Below are 21548 nucleotides of genomic sequence, written 5' to 3' on the forward strand. Positions count from 1 at the left end.
TGCAGGATTTTTAACATCACCTTGCTAGCATGCGAAATAAGCGCGATCGTGCGGTAGTTGGAGCAATATTTGGCACTGCCTTTCTTTGGAATGGGGGATGTAAACTTACCTCCTCCAATCCTGTGGCCACTGCAGGGTTGTCTAAATCTTTTGACATAATGTATGCAGTGTGTTAACAGCGTCGTGGTTGAGGTTTTGAAGCAACTCAGCTGGAATACCATCAATTCCGCTAGCTTTGTTCTCAGCAAGGCTGGCTATAAGGCCCATTCAACTTCACTCTTCAGGATGCCCGGCTCGAGATCAGTAATCACAGCCGTCCTATTTTGGGTTTGCACATCCGGGTCCTTCTTGTACAGTTCTTCTGTGTATTCCTGCCACCTCTTCTTTATCTCTGAGGCTTCAGTGAGGTTCTTGCCTCGTTTGTCCTTTATCACGCCCACCTTAGCACAGACGCTTCCTTTGATATCTTTGATTGTCTTATACAGAGCTCTTGTGTTCCTTAATTGGCTGTTGTCCTCAACTGCTTGACACTGTATGTTCAGGAAGGCATTCTTATCTCTCCTTGCTATTTTCTGAAAATCCGCATTGAGAACCTTGTATCTTTCTCTTTCCCCCATACCTTTTGCCATCCTCCTTTCCTCAGCTATTTGCAAAGCCTCTTCAGATAACCAGTTTGCTTTTTTGCATTTCTTTTGCTTTGGAACTTACTTAGTAGCAACTTCTTGTATTATATCACGAACATCAGTCCACATCTCTTCGGGCTCTTTGTCTTCTAGATCTAATTCTTGAAATCGATTCCTCACTTCCACAGCATATTCTAATGGAATCTGATCCAGATCATACCTGAAAGGCCTTCTAGTTTTCTGCGTTTTCCTCAATCGAAGCTTAATTTTGGCAACAAGAAGCTGATGATCGGTGCCACAATCGGCCCCAGGCCTTGTTTTTACTGATTGTATAGCGCTTCTCCATCTCTGCCGGCAAATAATATAATCGATCTGATTCCTGTACAAACCGTCCGGTGAAATCCATGTGTACAGGCGCCTCTTGTGCTGTTGAAAATGAGTATTCGCTATGGTCAGGTTGTTTTCTTGACAGAACTCTACTAGCCTCTGCCCAGCTTCATTTGGCTCACCAAGACCGAACTTGCCTGTAATTCCAGATATTACCTCAGTGTTATGTAATTTGTTGCTCCTAAGCTCACATAAACTAGGTTCCTGTGTAGTTGCTTTGCAGATATCTTGCTAGATTTGGCTACAAGCTAGTATAACTATATTAGCAAGAAAAATGTCGTCAGACTTGTACAGCATAGTACGGTTTTTCATATACTGGAATTTATTATTAGTATAATTGTAGACCTAATTACTGTTGTTTTTCTTACATGCTGAAAATTTCCAAGTTTCTTCAACGTTCGCTACAACATAATTGCTCACAGGCTACACGGCTACATGTGATAACTAGCTTTATCGGAAATAAACAAACGAGCGCCGACAGAGAATAACCTGCCCGTGAATAGGTGACATATTAATTTCAACACACTGTGGACCCCCTCTGGCATATCTCCCCTATATCTTGTTCCTTCCTTGTTCGCCCACGGATTGCAGTGGAATGCGCCCATAGTGATGCTGACCTGGAAGATTGGTCCGGCGCTCGCAATGGGCAACACTGTGGTCCTCAAGCCCGCCGAACAGACTCCGCTCACGGCGCTCTTCGTGGCGAGTTTGTTGGTGGAGGCCGGGTTTCCTCCTGGAGTGGTGAACATTGTACCGGGATACGGCAAAACCGCGGGCTCTGCCATCTCCAGCCACCCTGATCTAGACAAAGTGGCATTCACGGGGTCTACCCAGGTGATGAGACGCTTTTTTGAGGCGATACCTTACCCGCTCAATCAGTGCCGTGAGCTGAAAGGGTGAGCAGGAAGTGATAACAAAACTGTCACGTGATTTCTTATTAAAGTGTGACACAGCCGTTTTATGTGCAGCGTTCTGGGTGACGTCATACTGTTTCGCTTGCAACTTAACATTTATCTACTAGTGAAGTAGGTAGCTAGTTTGCGATCGGGGGGGGGGGGGGCGGATTCGAACCAACGATATATACAGTATTGGCCAAAAGTCATAATACCAAGTGATTTGCATCTCAGCCGCAAAATGGAACCGTCATTACCCCGTTAAGGCCCAGAAGCCGTGAAATGCTGTGAGATAGTTTTTTTCATGTGACAAGAAACAATTTACCGGCATTTTAAAGGCTCCGCGCTTCTGTTGATGCCGTCACGGCTTCATTTTGTTGCTGACCCCAAAGTCCTTCGGCTTCAAGACTTTTGAAAAAAAAAAAACAACAACAACAAACAAACTTGTAAACAAGTCATTCAGCACATTTATGCCCGCATGGATTTATTTTTTTAGGACTCAGAGTCCCTAAGCAAAGCGTAAACGACATAGTGAACAGTTTCGGCTTCAACTACAATGTTACGATAAGTTGCCGATCTGATCCGGACGTGCTCAAAAGAAAGAGAGGAGAGAAAAAAGTGCGCAGGTCAGTCACGACGAGGAAAGAATTGATAAATTTCTTCGGCCTCTATGGCGCAACATTTACCTAAAACACCTGAACTTATGCGTGCGCTGGATACGCTATAGTTGCCTAGAGGCTACACCGGTTAATTCTGCTTCCATTCGTTCGTATGCAACAACAGCAATAACAACAATTCTGTATATAAACGCATGATGCGTATGCATGGAAAGTTAATACGCTGCAAGTTGCATGGGTTTTATGTATTTATATTGTTTTTTTTTTATTTTCTTGCTAAGATCTTCTTTTCTTACAAATTTAAAGTGACAATCCTAAATGAGTGGGTTCAACTATAAGTTTTAATTGCGCGGACTTTGTGGTGTTCTAGAAGCGACCCATGTATAAGGTTTCATTTCGTAGACTTCTTAAATTTTTCGAACCATCCAGGTTGGCCGAATGGTCCTCCAGGCTTCTGGAGCGTCGAACCTCAAGAAAGTGTCACTAGAGTTAGGTGGCAAGAGTCCTCTCATCATTTTCCCAGATGCAGACTGTGAGTATAGTGGCCTGTTCGACCTCTTATTTCTAACTGCTCACCTGCAGTAGCGCGTTTTAATTCTGCAGTTTTTTAAGTGCATTAGCCGAAGTGCTTTAAGTAGTAGAAACCATCATTTTTGGTCATAGAATTTCCCGAGCAGAACACCTCTGTGAGACTTTGCTGACTCTGCGTCTTACGCAGTGGATCTGGCCGCCAAGCTGGCCCACGAGGGTGTGTTCTTCAACCAAGGGCAGGTATGCTGCGCCGCCACACGAACGTTTGTTCACGTCGACATCTACGACAAGTTCGTGGCCAAGGCTGTGGAATTGGCTAAGAAGAGAGTCGTCGGCGATCCCTTCGATGAACGATCCGTCCAAGGGGCCCAGGTACGGACTTGACAAAGGCACCCACTCGTCATAACTTTTCACCTTTAGGTGGCATACCGTCATCACCTGCCGGACTATATCCCAACTCTGTCCTGTGCTAGGCATATTCCGTTGCACCCTGAAAAGGTATTAACGTCGCCCGCCCACTTAATTTTATGCTGTCTACATTAGGCTTGCCTTCACATGGACTCCGATTTGTTACTCTTAGCGACCATCGATTATTTTCTCTTCGGACTGCTGTTGGCCATGCCAATTTATTCATGTTGATCTAGACCAGAATTTCGTTAACTGGAGTTTTTTCCCCGATCCTCTCTGCACACTTTTACTCTCATATCTCAAAAGGCGTATAACAATCTAATACTAACATTTACTGCGTCCTTTCCTTATAAGACAGGCAGATGGGTGACAGGACGTACTACATCGTTCCTTTTTTAAACACATAGAAATAGATAGGCAGACGGACAGGGCCGGGTTATCCAGGGTTCAAAGGGTTAAAATGAACTGGGCCCTCCATTCTCAGGGTCCTCCGGAGAGAGAGAGAAAAAATGACAGATTTAGAGGTTTGGTCCGATAAATTGTGAAACCATCTTCCTGATTTCCCATGATTAAAGTAAATTTAGAGCTTATGTATTGCAATGTAGAATGCTTGAAAAGCTGTTTGTTGCATCGCACAGTTGATCCCAAAGCCAGCCTCACATTTCGCCAGTCAAAATGTAAAACTTTGTACTCACCCATATAGAGCAAAACAAATCCAAAATGATTTCAGCTGGTTCTACCTGGTTTCAGCTGGTCCCGTAGCAAATCGTATTGAATTAGCCATGAAAATAACAACTCGGGGAATTTATTTTCCACAAATTTGTGTTATGATTTGCGAGGAAGGATGTTATGTAATATTATGTGTTAGACGATGCTCATAAACAGCCTGCATATTCTTCGAGTTAATACGGCGTATGTTTTCTGTAGGAAATTAAATGCTTCAAGTTTCAAACGTGACAACATGAGGGGGAGGGGGGGGTAATAGGGGCCCTCTCAATTTCTGTTTTGAACCAGGCCCGGATCACTGTTAATCCGCTCTTGCAGACGGGCATACACACTCATAATCAGGTAGAGAACAGCAACTCCGATTGCTCAAAGCTGCGCTTTCTACACTGGTCATACGCATATGAAGCGCAACGCAAAAATTAGTTGTGGTTTAGCTCTGGTTCACTCTAGTTGAATTGCGAAAGCAACGGCGGAAGCTTCTTTTGCCTGCTACATTATTCTCCTGTCACGCCCTATTAATGTAAGGTGCTACATTTTTGGGGACAGTTAAGATCATCTTTTAAGGGTATGACGTGAGAGCGTAAGCTACCAGCATACATATAAAGCCTCCGCTTCAACCAAGCCGTATGGACGTGCCTGCGTGTCGTAGGGAATGGAATGGAATGGAACCGCCTTCCCCCCGATATTAAAGCCATTTCAGATAACAAAACCTTTCACGACGCAATAGCTAACAATGTTTATACTGAAGGAATTTGATCATATTGTTACCTGGAAACGCGGTACCAAAGTGATGTGCTCACTGACGAAGACGACGACGACAAGGCGTTGAAAAAGAGGACGACGCTCACAGTGTGGACACTGCACGGCTACTGAAGTCTCAGCGCCAAGTTCAGCCCATCGCAGTGCTGTTACATTAAGTGCATCCCCGTAACATCTTGGTGGAGGTCGCGGGTTCGACACAATCTGACGCTGGATCTCCGCAGTGGCCGTCACCTCGGAACCGTCACGATGACAACCGACGCGGCTCCATCTACCTCCGCAACCCCAACTGTCGTCGTAGCCCACCCCCGTGACCCTGGCTCATTCTGCGGTACAGATGAGGTCGACGTCGAGGACTGGCTTTCGCTTTATGAGCGTGTTAGCCAGCACAACAGGTGGGACGCCACGCTGATGCTGGCCAATGTCATCTTCTACCTTACTGGCACGGCACGCGTTTGGTTCGAAACGCATGAAGCAGAAATACCCTCCTGGGATACTTGCAAACAAAAACTCCGTGACCTGTTCGGAAAACCGGTTGGCCGTCAACTCGCCGCTAAGAGGGACCTCGCCAAACGTGCCCAGACATCCACCGAGCCTTATATTACGTATATACAAGACGTTCTGGCCCTCTGCCGAAAAGTTGATAAAGACATGCCAGAACCTGATAAGGTGGGGCACATCCTCAAAGGCATAGCCGACGATGCCTTCAATCTTCTACTCTGTCGGGACTGTGCTACGGTTGACTCCGTTTTGCAGGTTTGTCGACATTTCGAGCAGGCCAAACACAGACGCATTGCACATCGCTTCGATCGGCTCCCCAACACTGCCCCTACCTCCACGTGCGAGGATCTGCCGACCCTAAGGCAACCTTCCAACACTGAAAATGTGACACGCATTGTGCGTCGTGAACTAGAAGCGCTCACCCCTGCTGCATCCAACCCGCCCTCCTCGGACAGCAACCTAGCGACGATATCGCTCATTCAAGCCGTCGTTCGTCAAGAGGTTGCCAACTTGGGCGTCCCCTGTAGCCACACCGTAGAACAACACAGTTCGAGCTCCGTCCCTCCCATGGTCGCCACCGCTACACCCCGCAACACCTACGCGCCACGCTACCGATACCGCAATCCTGATGAGTGGCGCACCCCTGACGACAGGCCTATCTGTTTCACGTGCTCGCGTATTGGCCACATCGCTCGCCACTGCCGCAGCCGCTGGACATCACCACCTCGACGTTTTCCTTACGTTGACCGCTACTCCAATTACGGTCACCCCCGTTTCACGCCTCGTTATGAGCCGCCCCGCACCAATACTACTCCGCCTCCTCCTGTGTCCAGTCGGTCTCCTTCCCCGCCAGCCCGCCGTTCCCGTTCACCTCTTCCTGGCCGCAGTTCCTCGCCGTCCTCTGCCGGCCGCTTCACGGGAAACTAGCCAATGCAGCCCCCGGAGGTGACGCTGCATTGGTACCCCGACCTGGAAATCCTCTACTGCCCATTTCTTCGCCCTGTAACCTCCTGTCCCTGTTCGTGGATGGTGTTCCCGTCTCTGCCCTCATTGACACTGGTGCCCAAGTCTCGATCATGAGCTCATCGTTTTGCCGCCGCCTCAAGAAAGTACAGACCCCCGCCGCTTCGCCCACCGTTCGTGTTGCCGATGGCAGTACTGCTGCCGTCACTGGGCAGTGCACTGCCCGAGTCACCCTTGCCGGTCATCACATCCCTGTTTTGTTCACTGTCCTCAACCAGTGCCCTCACAATGTGATCCTCGGCCTTGACTTTTTAACGGCCCACTCTGCCCTTATCGACTGCTCCAGCGGCCTTCTTCGTTTGGACCTACCTGTCTGCTCAGAACATCCTCCATCTGCACCCCGCCTTCGCTCCACTGAGTTCGCTCGCCTGCCCCCTGACTCTGCTGTTTACCTACCTCTGTCACCTTTCCCGCCTGTGCCTGACGGTGACTATCTTGCTTGCCCTATCACCGAGGTCTTTCTTGACCGCAACGTCGTTCTTCATCATCTCATCGTACGCGTTACACAGAACAGCACCTACCTTCCTATTCTGAACTTCAGTCTGTCACCCCAAGTTCTTCCCGAAGGAATATCCCTTGCTACCTTGTCCCCTCTCACAGACTGCACCATTTGTGCACTCACTCCTGGCCCACATTCAAGCGTCCTTCCAACACCCGTACTCTCCACCACAATTACCGACCCTATTTCCGCAATGATTGCCTCTGACCTCAGCCCCGAACACGTTCAGGACCTGCGCAACCTTTTGTTATCCTTCTCCGACATTTTTGACTTTGCTGCCGGTTCTCTGGGCCAAACATCAGTTGTGACTCACCGCATTGACACCGGCGATGCAAAGCCTGTACATCGGAGGCCTTATCGTGTGTCCCTTTCTGAGCGCCAAGTCATCCAGCAGGAGGTCGACAAGATGTTGGGCAACGATATCATCGAACCTTCGAACAGCCCCTGGGCATCTCCTGTCGTGCTCGTTAGAAAGAAAGACGACAGTTGGCGCTTTTGTGTCGACTATCGACATCTGAACAAGATTACAAGGAAAGATGTTTACCCGCTGCCGCGAATAGACGATGCCTTGGACTGTTTACATGGAGCCCGCTACTTTTCCTCCATCGACCTTCGTAGCGGCTACTGGCAGATCTCTGTTGACGAACAAGACCGCGAGAAGACAGCTTTTGTCACACCCGATGGACTTTACCAATTTAAGGTTATGCCTTTTGGACTTTGCAATGCCCCTGCTACGTTTGAACGCATGATGGACTCCTTACTCCGCGGCTTCAAATGGACGACTTGTCTATGTTACTTGGATGACGTGATTGTCTTCTCGCCCTCGTTCGAAAGCCATCTTAGTCGCCTTTCTTCCATCTTGGCACTTTTCCGCCGTGCCGGACTTCAACTGAACTCAAAGAAGTGCAGTTTTGGTCGCCGCGAACTTAAAGTGCTTGGCCATTTGGTGAATGCCACCGGCGTGCAACCCGATCCCGACAAAGTTCGCGCTGTCAGTGCGTTTCCATGTCCCCGTTCACCCCGTGATGTCCGCAGCTTTATAGGACTGTGTTCTTATTTTCGCCGGTTCGTCCCAAACTTTGCCGCTGTTGCTCGTCCTCTCACCAATCTGCTGAAGAAAGGCGTTCCTTTCTCATGGGGACCAGAACAGGCTAACGCATTCTCCACCCTCATCGCTATTCTCACCAATCCTCCTGTGTTGGCCCATTTCAACCCGTCTGCCCCGACGGAACTTCGCACCGACGCCAGTGGCCACGGGATTGGTGCCATTCTTGCACAGCGACAACGCGGCCAACATTGCGTTATTGCCTACGCCAGTCGTCTCCTGTCATCAGCAGAACAGAACTATTCTATTACGGAACGGGAGTGCCTGGCTCTCGTTTGGGCCGTTGGAAAATTCAGACCCTACTTGTTTGGCCGACCCTTCACTGTAATTACCGATCACCACGCCTTATGTTGGCTCTCTTCCCTGAAGGATCCTGCTGGCCGCCTCGGCCGCTGGGCACTGCGCTTGCAGGAGTATACCTTTTCCGTTGTATATAAATCCGGTCGGCTTCACCAGGATGCAGACTGTCTGTCCCGCTATCCCGTCGATCCCCCTTCCTCTACTGACCATGAGTCGGACCCCTGTGTCTTCTCTATATCGGACTTTTCCCACATAGCCGACGAACAGCGGTTGGACCCAACCCTCAGTTCTCTTATCGACCGCCTCCGCACACACAGCCGTGACTCTTCCCTCGCCCTGTTCTTCCTTCATGGGAATACGCTATACCGCCGCAACATGCGACCTGATGGCGCTGAGCACTTGCTGGTCGTTCCCCAACACCTACGCTCCGCCGTTCTCGAACAAATGCACGACGCTCCTACAGCTGGTCATCTTGGCCTCTCACGCACATACGACCGCGTGCGCCGGCGTTTCTTCTGGCCTGGACTCTACCGCTCTGTCCAACGTTATGTAGCCGCTTGCGACCTCTGTCAACGTCGGAAAAAACCCCCTGTGCTACCACCTGGACACCTGCAGCCGATTGCTATCCCGACTGAGCCATTTTCTCGTGTTGGCCTTGACCTTCTAGGGCCCTTCCCCGAGTCCTTGTCGGGAAACAAATGGATCGCTGTGGCCACCGATTATGCCACGCGGTACGTGATCACTCGCGCCATTCCAACCAGCTGCGCCACAGACGTTGCTGACTTCCTTTTGTACGACGTCATACTACACCATGGTGCTCCCCGTCAACTCCTTACCGACCGTGGCCGCTGTTTTCTTTCCCGAGTTGTTGAGGAAATACTTCGTTCTTGCTCCGTTCGGCACAAGTTCACCACTGCGTATCACCCTCAGACGAACGGCCTTACGGAGCGTCTTAACCGCACACTCACCGACATGCTCGCAATGTACGTATCCGACAATCATCGCGACTGGGATATTAGTCTGCCATTTGTCACCTTTGCATACAACTCTTCGCGTCATGACACTGCTGGGTACTCTCCATTCTATCTTCTCTTTGGAAGAGACCCCTTGCTGCCCTTCGACACTTTGCTCTCCGCCGCTAGCCCCGTCACAACCTATGCCCGCGATACCATCGCCCGAGCCGACGCTGCTCGCCAGATTGCTCGTCAGAATCTCACCATCTCTCAAGAAACTCAAAAACGCCGCTACGACGCTCACCACCGCGATGTGCACTATCCTCCCGGATCTCTGGTGTTGCTCTGGCTTCCGTGCCGTCGTGTGGGGTTGTGTCAAAAACTTCTGCCCCACTACACAGGTCCTTACCGTGTACTACGCCCAGTGACCGACGTGACCTATGAGATTTCACCGCTCCACCCAAAGTCACCGACTGCTACACCCACTTCCGAAATCGTACATGTCGCCCGCCTAAAGCCATATTACTCCCCCTCCACATCGCACGCCTAATACGCACCGGGACGTTGCCTTTTGCCGAGGGGGGTAGTGTTACCTGGAAACGCGGTTCCAAAGTGATGTGCTCACTGACGAAGACGACGACGACAAGGCGTTGAAAAAGAGGACGACGCTCACAGTGTGGACACTGCACGGCTACTGAAGTCTCAGCGCCAAGTTCAGCCCATCGCAGTGCTGTTACATTAAGTGCATCCCCGTAACAATATGTTATATCTGTTTCCACTGTGTTGTGTACATTGATTTTATGTTATTTACGCTTTGTGAATGTTTGTTTTATTCTGGAGGAATTTTATTTTGTACTACTTGTTTTCACTGTATTATATTCATTGCTCTGTATCCTAATTAAATCACTCCCCTCTGTAATGCCTTTGTCCCTGAGGGTACAATAAATAAATAAATAAATAAATAAATAAATAAATAAATAAATAAATAAATAAATAAATAAATAAATAAATAAATAAATAAATAAATAAATAAATAAATAAATAAATAAATAAATAAACGGTTCTGGCAGGCTGATTCTGATATCACCATCCCATATGAAAGGAGGGACCTGAGTAGGCAGCTTCTGCCCGTGGCATAGAGGTAATGTGAATGCAAATGACATGACAGGCTGATTTTATTTTTATGAGGAGACCGTAGCTACGCCTCTTCACGGCGTAGCTGCGGCCACCCGAGGTCTCACTTTGGCTATCGTAGTATTGCTTTCGCAATAAAGGTTCGCATGCTTTTTTCATCCTCACAGATAGACGGCACACAGATGGAGCGCATTCTAGGGTACATCAAGCTGGGGCAGAAGGAAGGCGCCAAGCTGCAGTGCGGTGGCGGCAGGCATGGAACTCGTGGGTGCTTCGTTCAGCCGACTGTCTTCTCGGACGTCGAGGACAACATGACGATCGCCAAGTAGGCCCAAAGTGCGCTCGACTGCACATAGGTTATGGCAGCTGTTATCGCGTATACAGACGCTAATGTTCAACAGCTCGTAGCGTTGCGTGCAACGGCTGGGCGCGAATCGCTGGTACACTGATACACTTCTGTCACATTTAGCCAGTGACAGAAAGAGATTATATCTGGGTAGGTGTTAGAGCACGAAGTAGGTTGCATTAAAGGAATCGAACATTTTCAGAGCCCATTGAGCATACAATTACTATCGAATTCTATATGCTCCTCAGAAGCGACAATATTGTAACGTAACGTTACACAGAAGGCGCTCTGGCACTCTGACACCGAAGAACACCAACAGCCAGTCAGGGCAGCACGAAAGCGGAGCACTGTTTCGCTTCGTCGTCTTCTCCGAATCGCCGGTTCAAATCGTCGTCGTCTATGAATGGCATGTGTCATTGCCCCCCTTCTTGGCAGCATCGCCTCGATGCTGCAAATGCTGCTTGATGCGATGAGCTGACAGATGTTATGGTAGGTTGGTGTGGGATACCACAACACAAAACGGGGCACCATCAGTCTCAAGAATAGTCAGCGGGGCGATCGTGGTAGGGTTTCATCCGAACGACGTGTACAACATCAGTGAACTTGCGTCGTCTGCGGCTTGAGGGATCTTGGGTCGCGGATTCAACTTCGTAAGTAACGTCGCTGAGGCGGCGGAGGACACGATATGGGCCGAAGTACCGGCGCAGCAATTTTTCAGACAGCCCACGATGACGAACGGGCGTCCAAATCCAGACATAGTCTCCAGGCTCGTAGGCAGCGAAGCGCCGTCCCTTGTTGTAACGGTCAGCGTCTAGTTGCTGTTGTTGGTATATGCGCTGCCTTGCCAGCTGCCGTGCTTCTTCCGCCCGCTGGGTAAAACTAGCGATGTCCAGGTCAGGCTCATCTTCGTCGTCGGTGTATACGGGCAGCATTGTATCCAGTGGAGTGGTCACTCGACGGCCGAAGACAAGCTCGAAGGGTGTGAGCCGCGTCGTCTCCTGAAGTGCCGTATTATATGCGAACGTGGCATATGGGAGGATTTGATCCCAGGTCTTATGCTCTATATCCACGTACATAGAGAGCATGTCGGCCAGAGTTCTGTTTAGCCGTTCCACCAAGCCATTAGTTTGTGGGTGGTATGCCGTGGCCCGTCTATGGCTAGTATGTGTAAGGTCCAGTACAGCCTTAGTCAGGCGGGCCGTAAAAGCTGCCCCGCGGTCGGTAATGATAACAGCCGGAGCGCCATGACGCAACACGACGTCGTGGACAAAAAACTCTGCGACTTCGGTGGCAGTTCCATTTGTGAGCGACGCAGTCTCAGCATATCGGGTCAAGTAGTCTGTCGCGACAACAATCCAACGCTTTCCATTACTTGACTTCGGGAAAGGACCAAGAAGATCCATCCCCACTTGTTGGAAAGGAGTTTTCGGTGGGGCGATCGGCTGAAGAAATCCAGCTGGTTTCACGGGTGGAGTCTTTCGGCGTTGACAATCACGGCAGGTTTTTACGTAAGATCGCACTGAAGGTAATAATTTCGGCCAATAGTATTTCTCCCGAATTCTTGCAAGCGTACGACTAACTCCCAAGTGGCCGGAGGACGGTTCGTCGTGACAAGCGCTTAAGATGTCAGGCCGTAGGTGCGTAGGCACTACTAGTAGAAATGTCTCTTTGGATCTTTCAAAATTGCGCTTGTAGAGAACTCCACTTCGTAAAGCGTATGACTGCAAGCCACGACGAAAAACAAGCGGTACTCTACCACCGTGTCCTTCCAGATAATCGATGAGCGGCGCCAGCTCCGGGTCCTTGCGTTGAAGGTCAGCCATATGTGATTGGGTAATGGCCCCAATAAAGGGAAAATCGTCGGCGTTTTCCACTGCAGTGGAGTCCAATGGCGCGCGTGACAAACAATCCGCATCTTGGTGTTTATGTCCCGACTTATACACAACAGTGACGTCATACTCTTGAAGACGGAGGCTCCAACGAGCTAAGCGTCCAGACGGGTCTTTAAGGCTTGCCAGCCAGCACAAGGAATGATGGTCGCTGACAATACGGAAGGGTCGTCCATACAAATATGGTCGAAACTTGCTGATGGCCCAGATTACCGCAAGGCACTCCTTCTCTGTTGTCGAATAGTTCGCCTCTGATCGTGAGAGTGTTCGGTTCGCGTAGGCGATAACCCGTTCTATTCCGCCTTGCCACTGAATGAGTATCGCGCCGAGGCCAACGTTGCTGGCATCAGTATGTACGTCGGTTGCGGCGTCTTCATCGAAATGGGCGAGTATTGGGGGTCTGTGTAGGCGGCTTCTAAGCTCCTGGAAGGCTTGTTCTTGATCGTCTCCCCACAGGAAGGGTATGCCTTCTCTGGTTAGTGCTGTCAGTGGTTCAGTTATCTTAGAAAAATCTTGGACGAAGCGGCGGTAGTATGAACAAAGACCTAGAAATCGTCGAAGTGCCTTTTTGTCGGTGGGGCGTGGAAAATTTGACACTGCGGTAGTCTTCTCGGGATCAGGGAGAACGCCCTGTGCACTGACAACATGGCCGAGAAAGCGTAGTTCCTTGAAAGCAAAGTGGCATTTCTCAGGCTTGATCGTTAGTTGCGCGCCTTTGAGTGCTTGAAGCACGATGCGCAACCGGTCCAAGTGTTGCTCGAAAGTAGGCGAGAAAATAACGACATCATCTAAGTACACCAAGCCCGACTGCCACTTCAGACCTGATAAAACCGTGTCCATCATACGTTGGAACGTGGCCGGTGCAGAGCAAAGACCAAACGGAAGCACCTTAAACTCGTATAGGCCGTCGGGCGTCACAAATGCAGTCTTCTCTCGGTCTCTCTGATCCACCTCAATTTGCCAGTATCCGCTTTTGAGGTCTAATGAGGAGAAGTACCTGGCGTCGCGTAGTCGGTCGAGGGCATCATCAATCCTGGGCAGCGGATAGACGTCCTTTTTAGTCACGTTATTTAACTTTCGGTAATCGACACAGAATCTCAAGGTGCCATCTTTCTTTTTGACAAGGACCACTGGCGATGCCCATGGGCTCGTCGAAGGCTGGATCACGTCGTCCGCAAGCATTTCATCCACTTGCATTTTAATGGCGTCACGTTCTTTAGGAGAAACCCGGTACGGGCGCTGGCATACCGGTAACGTGGTCTCATCGGTGATAATTCAGTGCTTGGCGACAGGAGTGCGACCAACCTTAGAGCCTGTGGCGAAGCAGTCTGCGAAATCGCTCAGAAGAGCCGAAAGAAGATTCCTCTGATCGGGCCTCAAGTCGGGGTTAATTTTAACGGTCTGCAGAGCATGACAAGGTGCGGCCTCCTCTTTAGGGTTCGCTCCGGTGGTGCATGAATGAGGCAGGGCAGTAGCATCGTGAAGGACGGCAACAGCCGTGTCCTTGGCGAGATGCCGCATCTCCTTAGCAAAATTTGTCAGGAGGACAGTAGCACAACTGTTCTGGAGTTGTACGAGTCCTCGAGCAACGGCTAATTCCTTCTCGAGTAGTAGCGGAAGGTGCCCATCCGCGATGCCCTCGTAATCGTGGAATAAGTCATGCTTTACAAGAACCAACGCACTAGAACGTGCCGGAACCCTCACGTCATCGTCGACTATACGCAAAACGTTCAGACCCGGATCTTCGTTTTCAATGCGCGCCACGGCTCGTTTCGTCGTAAAGGAAACACGCGCTTCTTTCAGGTCAATGACAGCGCCGTTGGTCTGCAGGAAGTCTAGACCGAGGATCAAGTCTTTCGAACACTCAGGAAGCACGATAAATTCTCCGACATACACAAAACCACGGATGCCGATCCGCGCTGTGCACTTGCCTGCAGGTTCGATCAAGTGGCTTCCCGCCGTGCGAATTTTCGGGCCGGACCAGTGTGTCAAAACTTTCTTCAATTCTCGGGCGAGACCACGGCTCATTACTGAATAATCGGCACCAGTGTCGAGTAACGCGGTGACATCCACTCCATCAATCGTTACACATAAATCGGAGGTAGTATGCCGGATGCTGTCGCTACCTGACACAAGCGAAATCTCGTCGGGTCGGCCTGACGATGACGGAGGATCTTCACATTTCCCGACATCAGCGACCCTGCCTCCGAAGGCCGCTGGTATTAGTTTTCCCGGCTAGGGCTGGGAGAGGAGCGGCGTCGGGAAGAGTGGGGACTTGTCGAGCGGTAGCTCGTCGGGGACGTAGACCGGCGCTCTTGGTAACTGGACGTGACGGGATACTGTCGCGCTGCAAGGTCGCTTGCAATCTCAGTAGGCCGTTCGTCATTCCGAGGGCGGAGTTCCTCCGAGGCGAAACCCCGCATGTTGACGCGGCGGTACGGGCACGCCCGGTAAAGGTGACTGGCTTCCCCGCAATGATAGCACAGGGGGCGACGGTCCCGGGGCCGCCATACTTGACGGGGTCGCTGGTAGATTGGCGGAGGGGAGTAGTGAGGCCCCATGCGGCTCCATGCGAGGCCCTCCATGCGAGGACCCTGCGGCTCCATTGCTGGAGCTGCGGCGTTGATACTATGGTCCGGCGGGGGAGCCCTACGTAAGACGGACGCGTAGGTGGGCCTCGCGTCGATCGTCTGGTGGGGAACGCGCTGCTGGGGAACAACGTCAGCAACTTGCTGAGCTGCCATACGCACCTCGTCCCGGACGACTTCAGCCAGCGAAGGAAAAGCTGTTGTGTTGCAAGGCATCCGGAGCGCTTGCAGTTCCTCCCGCACGACAGAACGGATGAGATTTCGTAGTGCGTCCATGTCGCTGCCGATATGCACAGGAGGTGCGTCGGACCCAATGATGTTAACGTCACGGTTGTACTGACGGGCTCGGTGTTGCAGCGTTGTCTCCATGGTCGCTGCCTCGCTGAGAAACTCCGCCACAGTGCGCGGTGGACTGCGCACCAGTCCCGCGAAAAGTTCTTGTTTAACGCCCCGCATCAGGTGACGCAGTTTCTTATCTTCAGGCATTTGTGGGTCTGCACGCTTGAAAAGGCGTGTCATGTCCTCAAAGAACATACGCACGCTCTCGTTCGGGCGCTGATTGCGCGAGTGTAGCGCAGCTTCTGCTCGCTCCCGGCGGTCGGCGCTAGGAAAGGTGGCTTTGAAATCACGACAGAAGGCTGCCCAGGATGGGAAGGCAGCCTCATGGTTTTCAAACCATGTCCGTGCAGACTCTTCAAGGGCGAAGTACACGTTGTGGAGCTTTCGCTCATCAGTCCACCCGTTGTAACGAGCAACTCGCTCGTAGTTCTCAAGCCAGTCCTCGGCGTCCTCGAACACGTCGCCATGAAAGGAGGGGGGTGTTCGCGGCTGATGACACAGGATGTGGGTGGGAAGCCTGCTCTCAGATGTCATTGCAGCAGGTTCAACGGCCGTCTGAGGATGCGTCGTCCTGGTAGCGGCCGGAAGGGGTCCGAATTCAGGGGGCTCTCCACGTAGGCGGCGGCCGAGGCGTTGATGTACGGGGGTAAGCTCCGTATTGGCAGGTTGATTATGCAGGACTGGATCGATACCCCGCACCTCCACCAGATTTGTAACGTAACGTTACACAGAAGGCGCTCTGGCACTCTGACACCGAAGAACACCAACAGCCAGTCAGGGCAGCACGAAAGCGGAGCACTGTTTCGCTTCGTCGTCTTCTCCGAATCGCCGGTTCAAATCGTCGTCGTCTATGAATGGCATGTGTCAATATTACAAAAAATGGGAAGAGAAGCATGGCTGAATGGGAAAAGCTTTACATGTTTTCAGGGATGGGGAAGTGTCTGTGTAACCAAACCCAATCTTCAAGGATTTTAAAAGTTATCAAATTGTTAAGGATTTGAATAGAGGATGATGATAGCGCCTAATAATTGTTTTGAACCACTTTTGTTTCCTTGTTTTACACGATTTCCTGGAACGAGTGCTTTTACACCTAGATTTTATCTTTACCTCACGCCGGGCGAATACGTATTGCGGAGAGTGGATATTTTGCGTTTTTATTATTACGCTCATATCATCTATTCACAACACGCCATGTATAAGTGGAAACTGTGCCAGGCCTGATTTTAAGAAAAGAGGGCTCTAAGGTGTCATTGGTCAGCTTTGGTGCAGGTCTTTTTTTTGTGTGTGTGTGTTCATCATCACGCAAAACATAAACCAATCGATTACTACTGTTTCCTGGCTGCTGAAATTTAAAGTAAGGTAGCTATAGGAACATGGAACCAACCTCCCAAGCGCATTCACGTTTTTTATATTTTTTTTCTCGCCGACTGACAGCGCAAGAAAATCATTTTTCTGTCTTGCAGGGAGGAGATCTTTGGTCCCGTCCAGAGCATCTTTAAGTTTTCGACCACCGAAGAGGTCATCCGAAGGGCAAACGAAACTAACTACGGACTCGCGGCGGGTGTCCTCACAAAGGACATCACTACCGCCACAGTCGTGGCCCACGCACTGAGAGCCGGCACCGTTTGGTACGTAGTCGTACAAGGGAGTCACGGTTTTAATGCGTAGACAATTTTAACCTAATTGCTTGCTATTTGAAGGCGCACAGGAATTACGTCACTGAAAGCAACAGTTCTTAACGCGCGTGGAGAAGCGTGCCGTGTGAAATAATACCAATGGACCTTTCTCGTAGTAGTTACATCATTATAGACCGTCTCCTTATGGACGATGGTTAACGACGCTGAAGCCTACCTCATTGTTCTATGTTGTACCTGAGTCCTCAAATACTATTGAAGAACTCTAGCACAATACTGTTGAAGGACTCTAGTTGTACTGTAAAACCGGCAGTACTTGCTAAGGTGCTCTCAAAGGCGTAAAGAGGCGTAATTCTATACATTGTTAGAGTAAGACGTGATGTTGGTCTAGTGGGTTCATGGTTATAACAAAACAGAACTGTGCGAAGGCAACGGGACAAAAAGGCACGAATACACACACAAAAAGCGTATTGTTAGAGCTCCGTCAAAGATACATTACTCTTTTTTGTACATAATCTGCAAGGGCGTACTTAATACCTTATCATTGTCCTGAACAAATGTCCAGGGTGTAAAACTCTAACCAATTTTATGGCTCCTCGGCTCTATCTTAGGAAAACAACAACAACAACGGCATCATCATCATCATCATCATCAGCCTGATTATACCCACTGCAGGGCGAAGGCCTCTCCCATATTTCTCCACTTAACCCGGTTCTGTGCTAGCTGCATCCACTTGACCCCTGCGAACTAGGAAAACAACATACACTATTTTAGATAACCTCCAGTTTGAATGTCCTCGTTTCACTCCGCTTCTTTCTGTCTGCCCTTGATGTGAATTTTTTTGGGCCACAGCTTCCAAAATTTTTTGACAGACCACCGGTTACGTGTTTGATGCATCGGTTACGTTCTCTCACATTGCAGTTTGTCTTCTTTCATACTCAGATTGGACTGCTACGTCTGCTTATGTGCCTACTTATAAGGCTTCAAAGGATGAGAGAGGGGCTGAAAATAGAAATGAGACAAGCAAAACAAAATGGATAAGTTGTGCTGTAGAGGCTTCAAAGAGGGCTGTATTAGACAAAGAAATTCCTTGGGCAGACCGTTCCAATCTTTTAACTGTGAACGAAATAAAAAGGACACATAAAACGATGGGTGGTCGTTCCCACATGCAACAATGTAGAGCATTGACGCCGGCCAAGTGATAAATCATGCTTTTCGGTCAAAAAATGTTAAAATGCATGCATTTCGTTTGCGGATGAGTCTTCAATAGCTTCACATGATCACGAAAAACGTGGAAAGATTTCATGTGGGTGTGTGCTCAGCTCATTACTGTATTCCATGTATTATCGCAATATAGGATCAACGGTTACTACCAGATGGGACCTCAGGCACCATTCGGAGGCTATAATATGTCTGGAATTGGACGTGAAATGTGAGTTCCTCTTAGCTGCCTTCTCTCTTTTCCAGTGACTATTGTATTTTGTTGTTTCAAATGAGCTCCTCTAAATACCATAATATTAAAGCTTTATTACGCGGCCGCCTTACTTTATGCAGCTGATATTTCTTGGTAAAAACATGTGTGAGTGGGAAAAGAAAATTATATTTACGATCTAATGTTCTTTTGCTGGCTTAAAACTAATGCAAGCTGCGTGTAACAAATTTGGTGTGATAAGCTGCAGTAATATATATTTTATAGCTTTACGCGTGTATGGCGCGACAATGTTCACATGAACAGCACCGATGTTTCGTTTGGTTCAACAAGAAACAGTTCTACTGATGCCCCGCCTGGGTAGCGCAGTAGTTAAGGCGCTCGACTACTATTCCCAAGGATGCGGGCTGGCCTCGGTGGCCGCTTTTCGATACAGGCGAAAAGCAAGGCGTTCGTGTGCTGTACGATGCCAGCGCACGTTAAAGAACCCCGGATGGTCGAAATTTCCGGAGTCCTTCACTACGGCGTCTTTCATAGCCTGAGTTGCTTTGGGACGTTAAACCCCACAAACCAGCCACAAACCAACCAACCAGGTCTACTGATACTAATTTCATGCTGTGAAAGCATGACTCCTGGTACGTGTTGATGTTCCGTCCGTAAGTTCTACTTACTTTCCAATCAGTATTGTGGAGTTTACAAGTTCAGTGTGCCAGACCCCTTCGTGGAATGTAATGCTCTGGAGAATTTTGCGCAAATCTCAAACGCGAAGCGTATTTCACAGGCGGCTGCAGCCCGATTATCCATGTGGCTGTCTAGGTTTATTTTGATTTCGCCGGCGAGAAAAATAAAAGCCACAGGCTTCCCTATTTTCCATTTTTCCCGATTTTACTCGGGTGAAGCGGCGACTTTGGTTTTTTAATTTGTATATTTACTTGTTTCGGAATTGTAAATGGCAAAATTGTGTGAATGCAGGAAGGGAAATAGGAAACTGCAGTGAAAACAAAGGCGTACAATATATGAAATACTCTGGTTATTGAACGTTCACAAGCAGATAAATAAAAGAGAAAAAAAAACGGCAATCAATCATTCGAAGAAAGGCTAATCAAAAGGATGAATTAACTAGAGGGCTGCAAAAGTATTCCAGAAAGGCAGTTTTTGTCCGAAACGAATCTCAGCAAAATTATGTTTTTCATTCTCTTGTTTGGAAAAATAGTTTATTCAATGACTGCTTCACTCTCGCGTTCCTAGATTCTTGAGAAACGTAGAAATAGAACTCTTTTACGCGTGAAAAGTTTGCGCATAAGTAAATAAAAGTGACATTTTTCTCCATACTTTCAAGAGTTGTGATATGGGTGTCCTTAATTAGTACTATACACTCAAGATTGCTGCTCAACTGTTCCCTCCTCCTCAGCCTCAGACTCTCCTTCACCCAGTTCACGTAGACTTCATCAATTCCACATAGATGACATTCTCAGCTTACAGAGGGGATACTTCCTTCGCTGCGACTTACGACAACGTCTCCTCCCTAAACAAAATATAAAAGAGAGGTGAACAGGGGTAGAGGAGAAGCCTAAGTTTGCAAGCCAAGCCAACGTTTCGACAAGTGGACTTGCCTTTCGCCACACAAAGACAAATCAACTGGTAGAGAATTGGACTCGGCATGCGAAATGAGGATCCCCCTTCAAACCGCCAGTTCACTTTCATCCTGTGTAGCCACCTTCTTCTATAGGTATACCCTGCATATCAAACTGTCATATAGACATCATAGTTAAGCGTTGTGCCTTTCATGTCCTCGCTTAGTCTTCATTGTCTTGTGTTCTTCTGTGCAGGGGTGAGGATGGCATCCTTGAGTACACCGAAGTCAAAACAGTAAGTGTTGATTCACATGCCGTATACCGTCATCATGTTACTTTAGTATGCATAACTACTGGTTCTAATTCCGCCTGGAAAATGTTTCGATGTTTCAGGTTGTCACCAACATCCCGGTGAAAAATTCATGAACATCCAGAACTGCAGCGGACATATCCCTAAAGAAGACACGAGATGAGTGCAATAAATACACTGATACCACAGAAATTTGTCAGCTAAAGATAATATGCGTCTTATTTTGTGGACAAAACATCTTCAAATCGACTGCAGTTTTATTCAAATAAATGTGGCTTTTATTCTAAGGCCAGGGCTCGACATCTTGAAAGTGTTTAAAGTCAACTGCTTTCCCCTCATTAATTTATCGGGGGTGGTGACGCAGTGGTTCGGGCGTTCGAGTGCTGTGCCCAAGTATGCGGAATCGAATATAGGCAGCGGCTGCCGCTTTTGGATAGAGGTGAAGAGCAAGGCACCCGTGTACAGTGCGATTTCAGCGCATGTCAAAGAATCACAGCTGACTGAAATTTCTTCAGCCTTCCGCTGCGGCGTCTCTCATAGCCTCAGTCACTTTGGGATGTTGAGCCACATAAGCCAAACCTAACCTCCAACTACTTTCCTTTCATTTATTTCAGCATTTGCCTCTAAATCAAATCTACATGTGCTTCGGCATTTACGAACCAAGAAATATATTGACACTGGCTCAGTACGGACGTTTTGATGAAATGTATGCTATTCTCACTTAAATGCTGAGGAGATGGTGAGTTATGAATTCAGCAACAGAAAAAACAAACACGAAATGGCATACTCAATCAGGATATATATGCTATATATGTTCAGGCGATTTGCTTTGGTATGATGTAAATGCAGCGTTCGAACACAAGGGCAGCCACAGAATGGACAGCGCGTGCGGCAACTTTCAACACAGTTTTATTCAATGCAAGTACAGGTTTTTATACTTTGTAGGAGCAGGAACAAATATTATCCCAGCAGTATAGTCT

General features: G+C 48.9%; 1 protein-coding gene across 1 annotated transcript in view; it reads left to right on the forward strand.

The window, feature by feature from the left end:
- Positions 1–20788, forward strand: part of LOC146173103 (aldehyde dehydrogenase 1A1-like) — a 30746-nt gene extending 9958 nt beyond the window's left edge. Inside the window, exons 6-13 of the mRNA XM_084584513.1 lie at positions 1602–1844; positions 2950–3052; positions 3239–3423; positions 10627–10784; positions 17085–17249; positions 18613–18687; positions 20514–20553; positions 20652–20788. Of these exons, the coding sequence (XP_084440639.1) occupies positions 1602–1844; positions 2950–3052; positions 3239–3423; positions 10627–10784; positions 17085–17249; positions 18613–18687; positions 20514–20553; positions 20652–20684 (1002 nt within the window). The 3' untranslated portion in view covers positions 20685–20788. The remainder of the gene's footprint in view (positions 1–1601; positions 1845–2949; positions 3053–3238; positions 3424–10626; positions 10785–17084; positions 17250–18612; positions 18688–20513; positions 20554–20651) is intronic.
- Positions 20789–21548: the final 760 nt, after the last annotated feature.

This window comes from Amblyomma maculatum, chromosome 11 (assembly GCF_055883805.1).
Source record: "Amblyomma maculatum isolate TAMU_Amacu chromosome 11, ASM5588380v1, whole genome shotgun sequence".
Taxonomy (NCBI): domain Eukaryota; kingdom Metazoa; phylum Arthropoda; class Arachnida; order Ixodida; family Ixodidae; genus Amblyomma; species Amblyomma maculatum.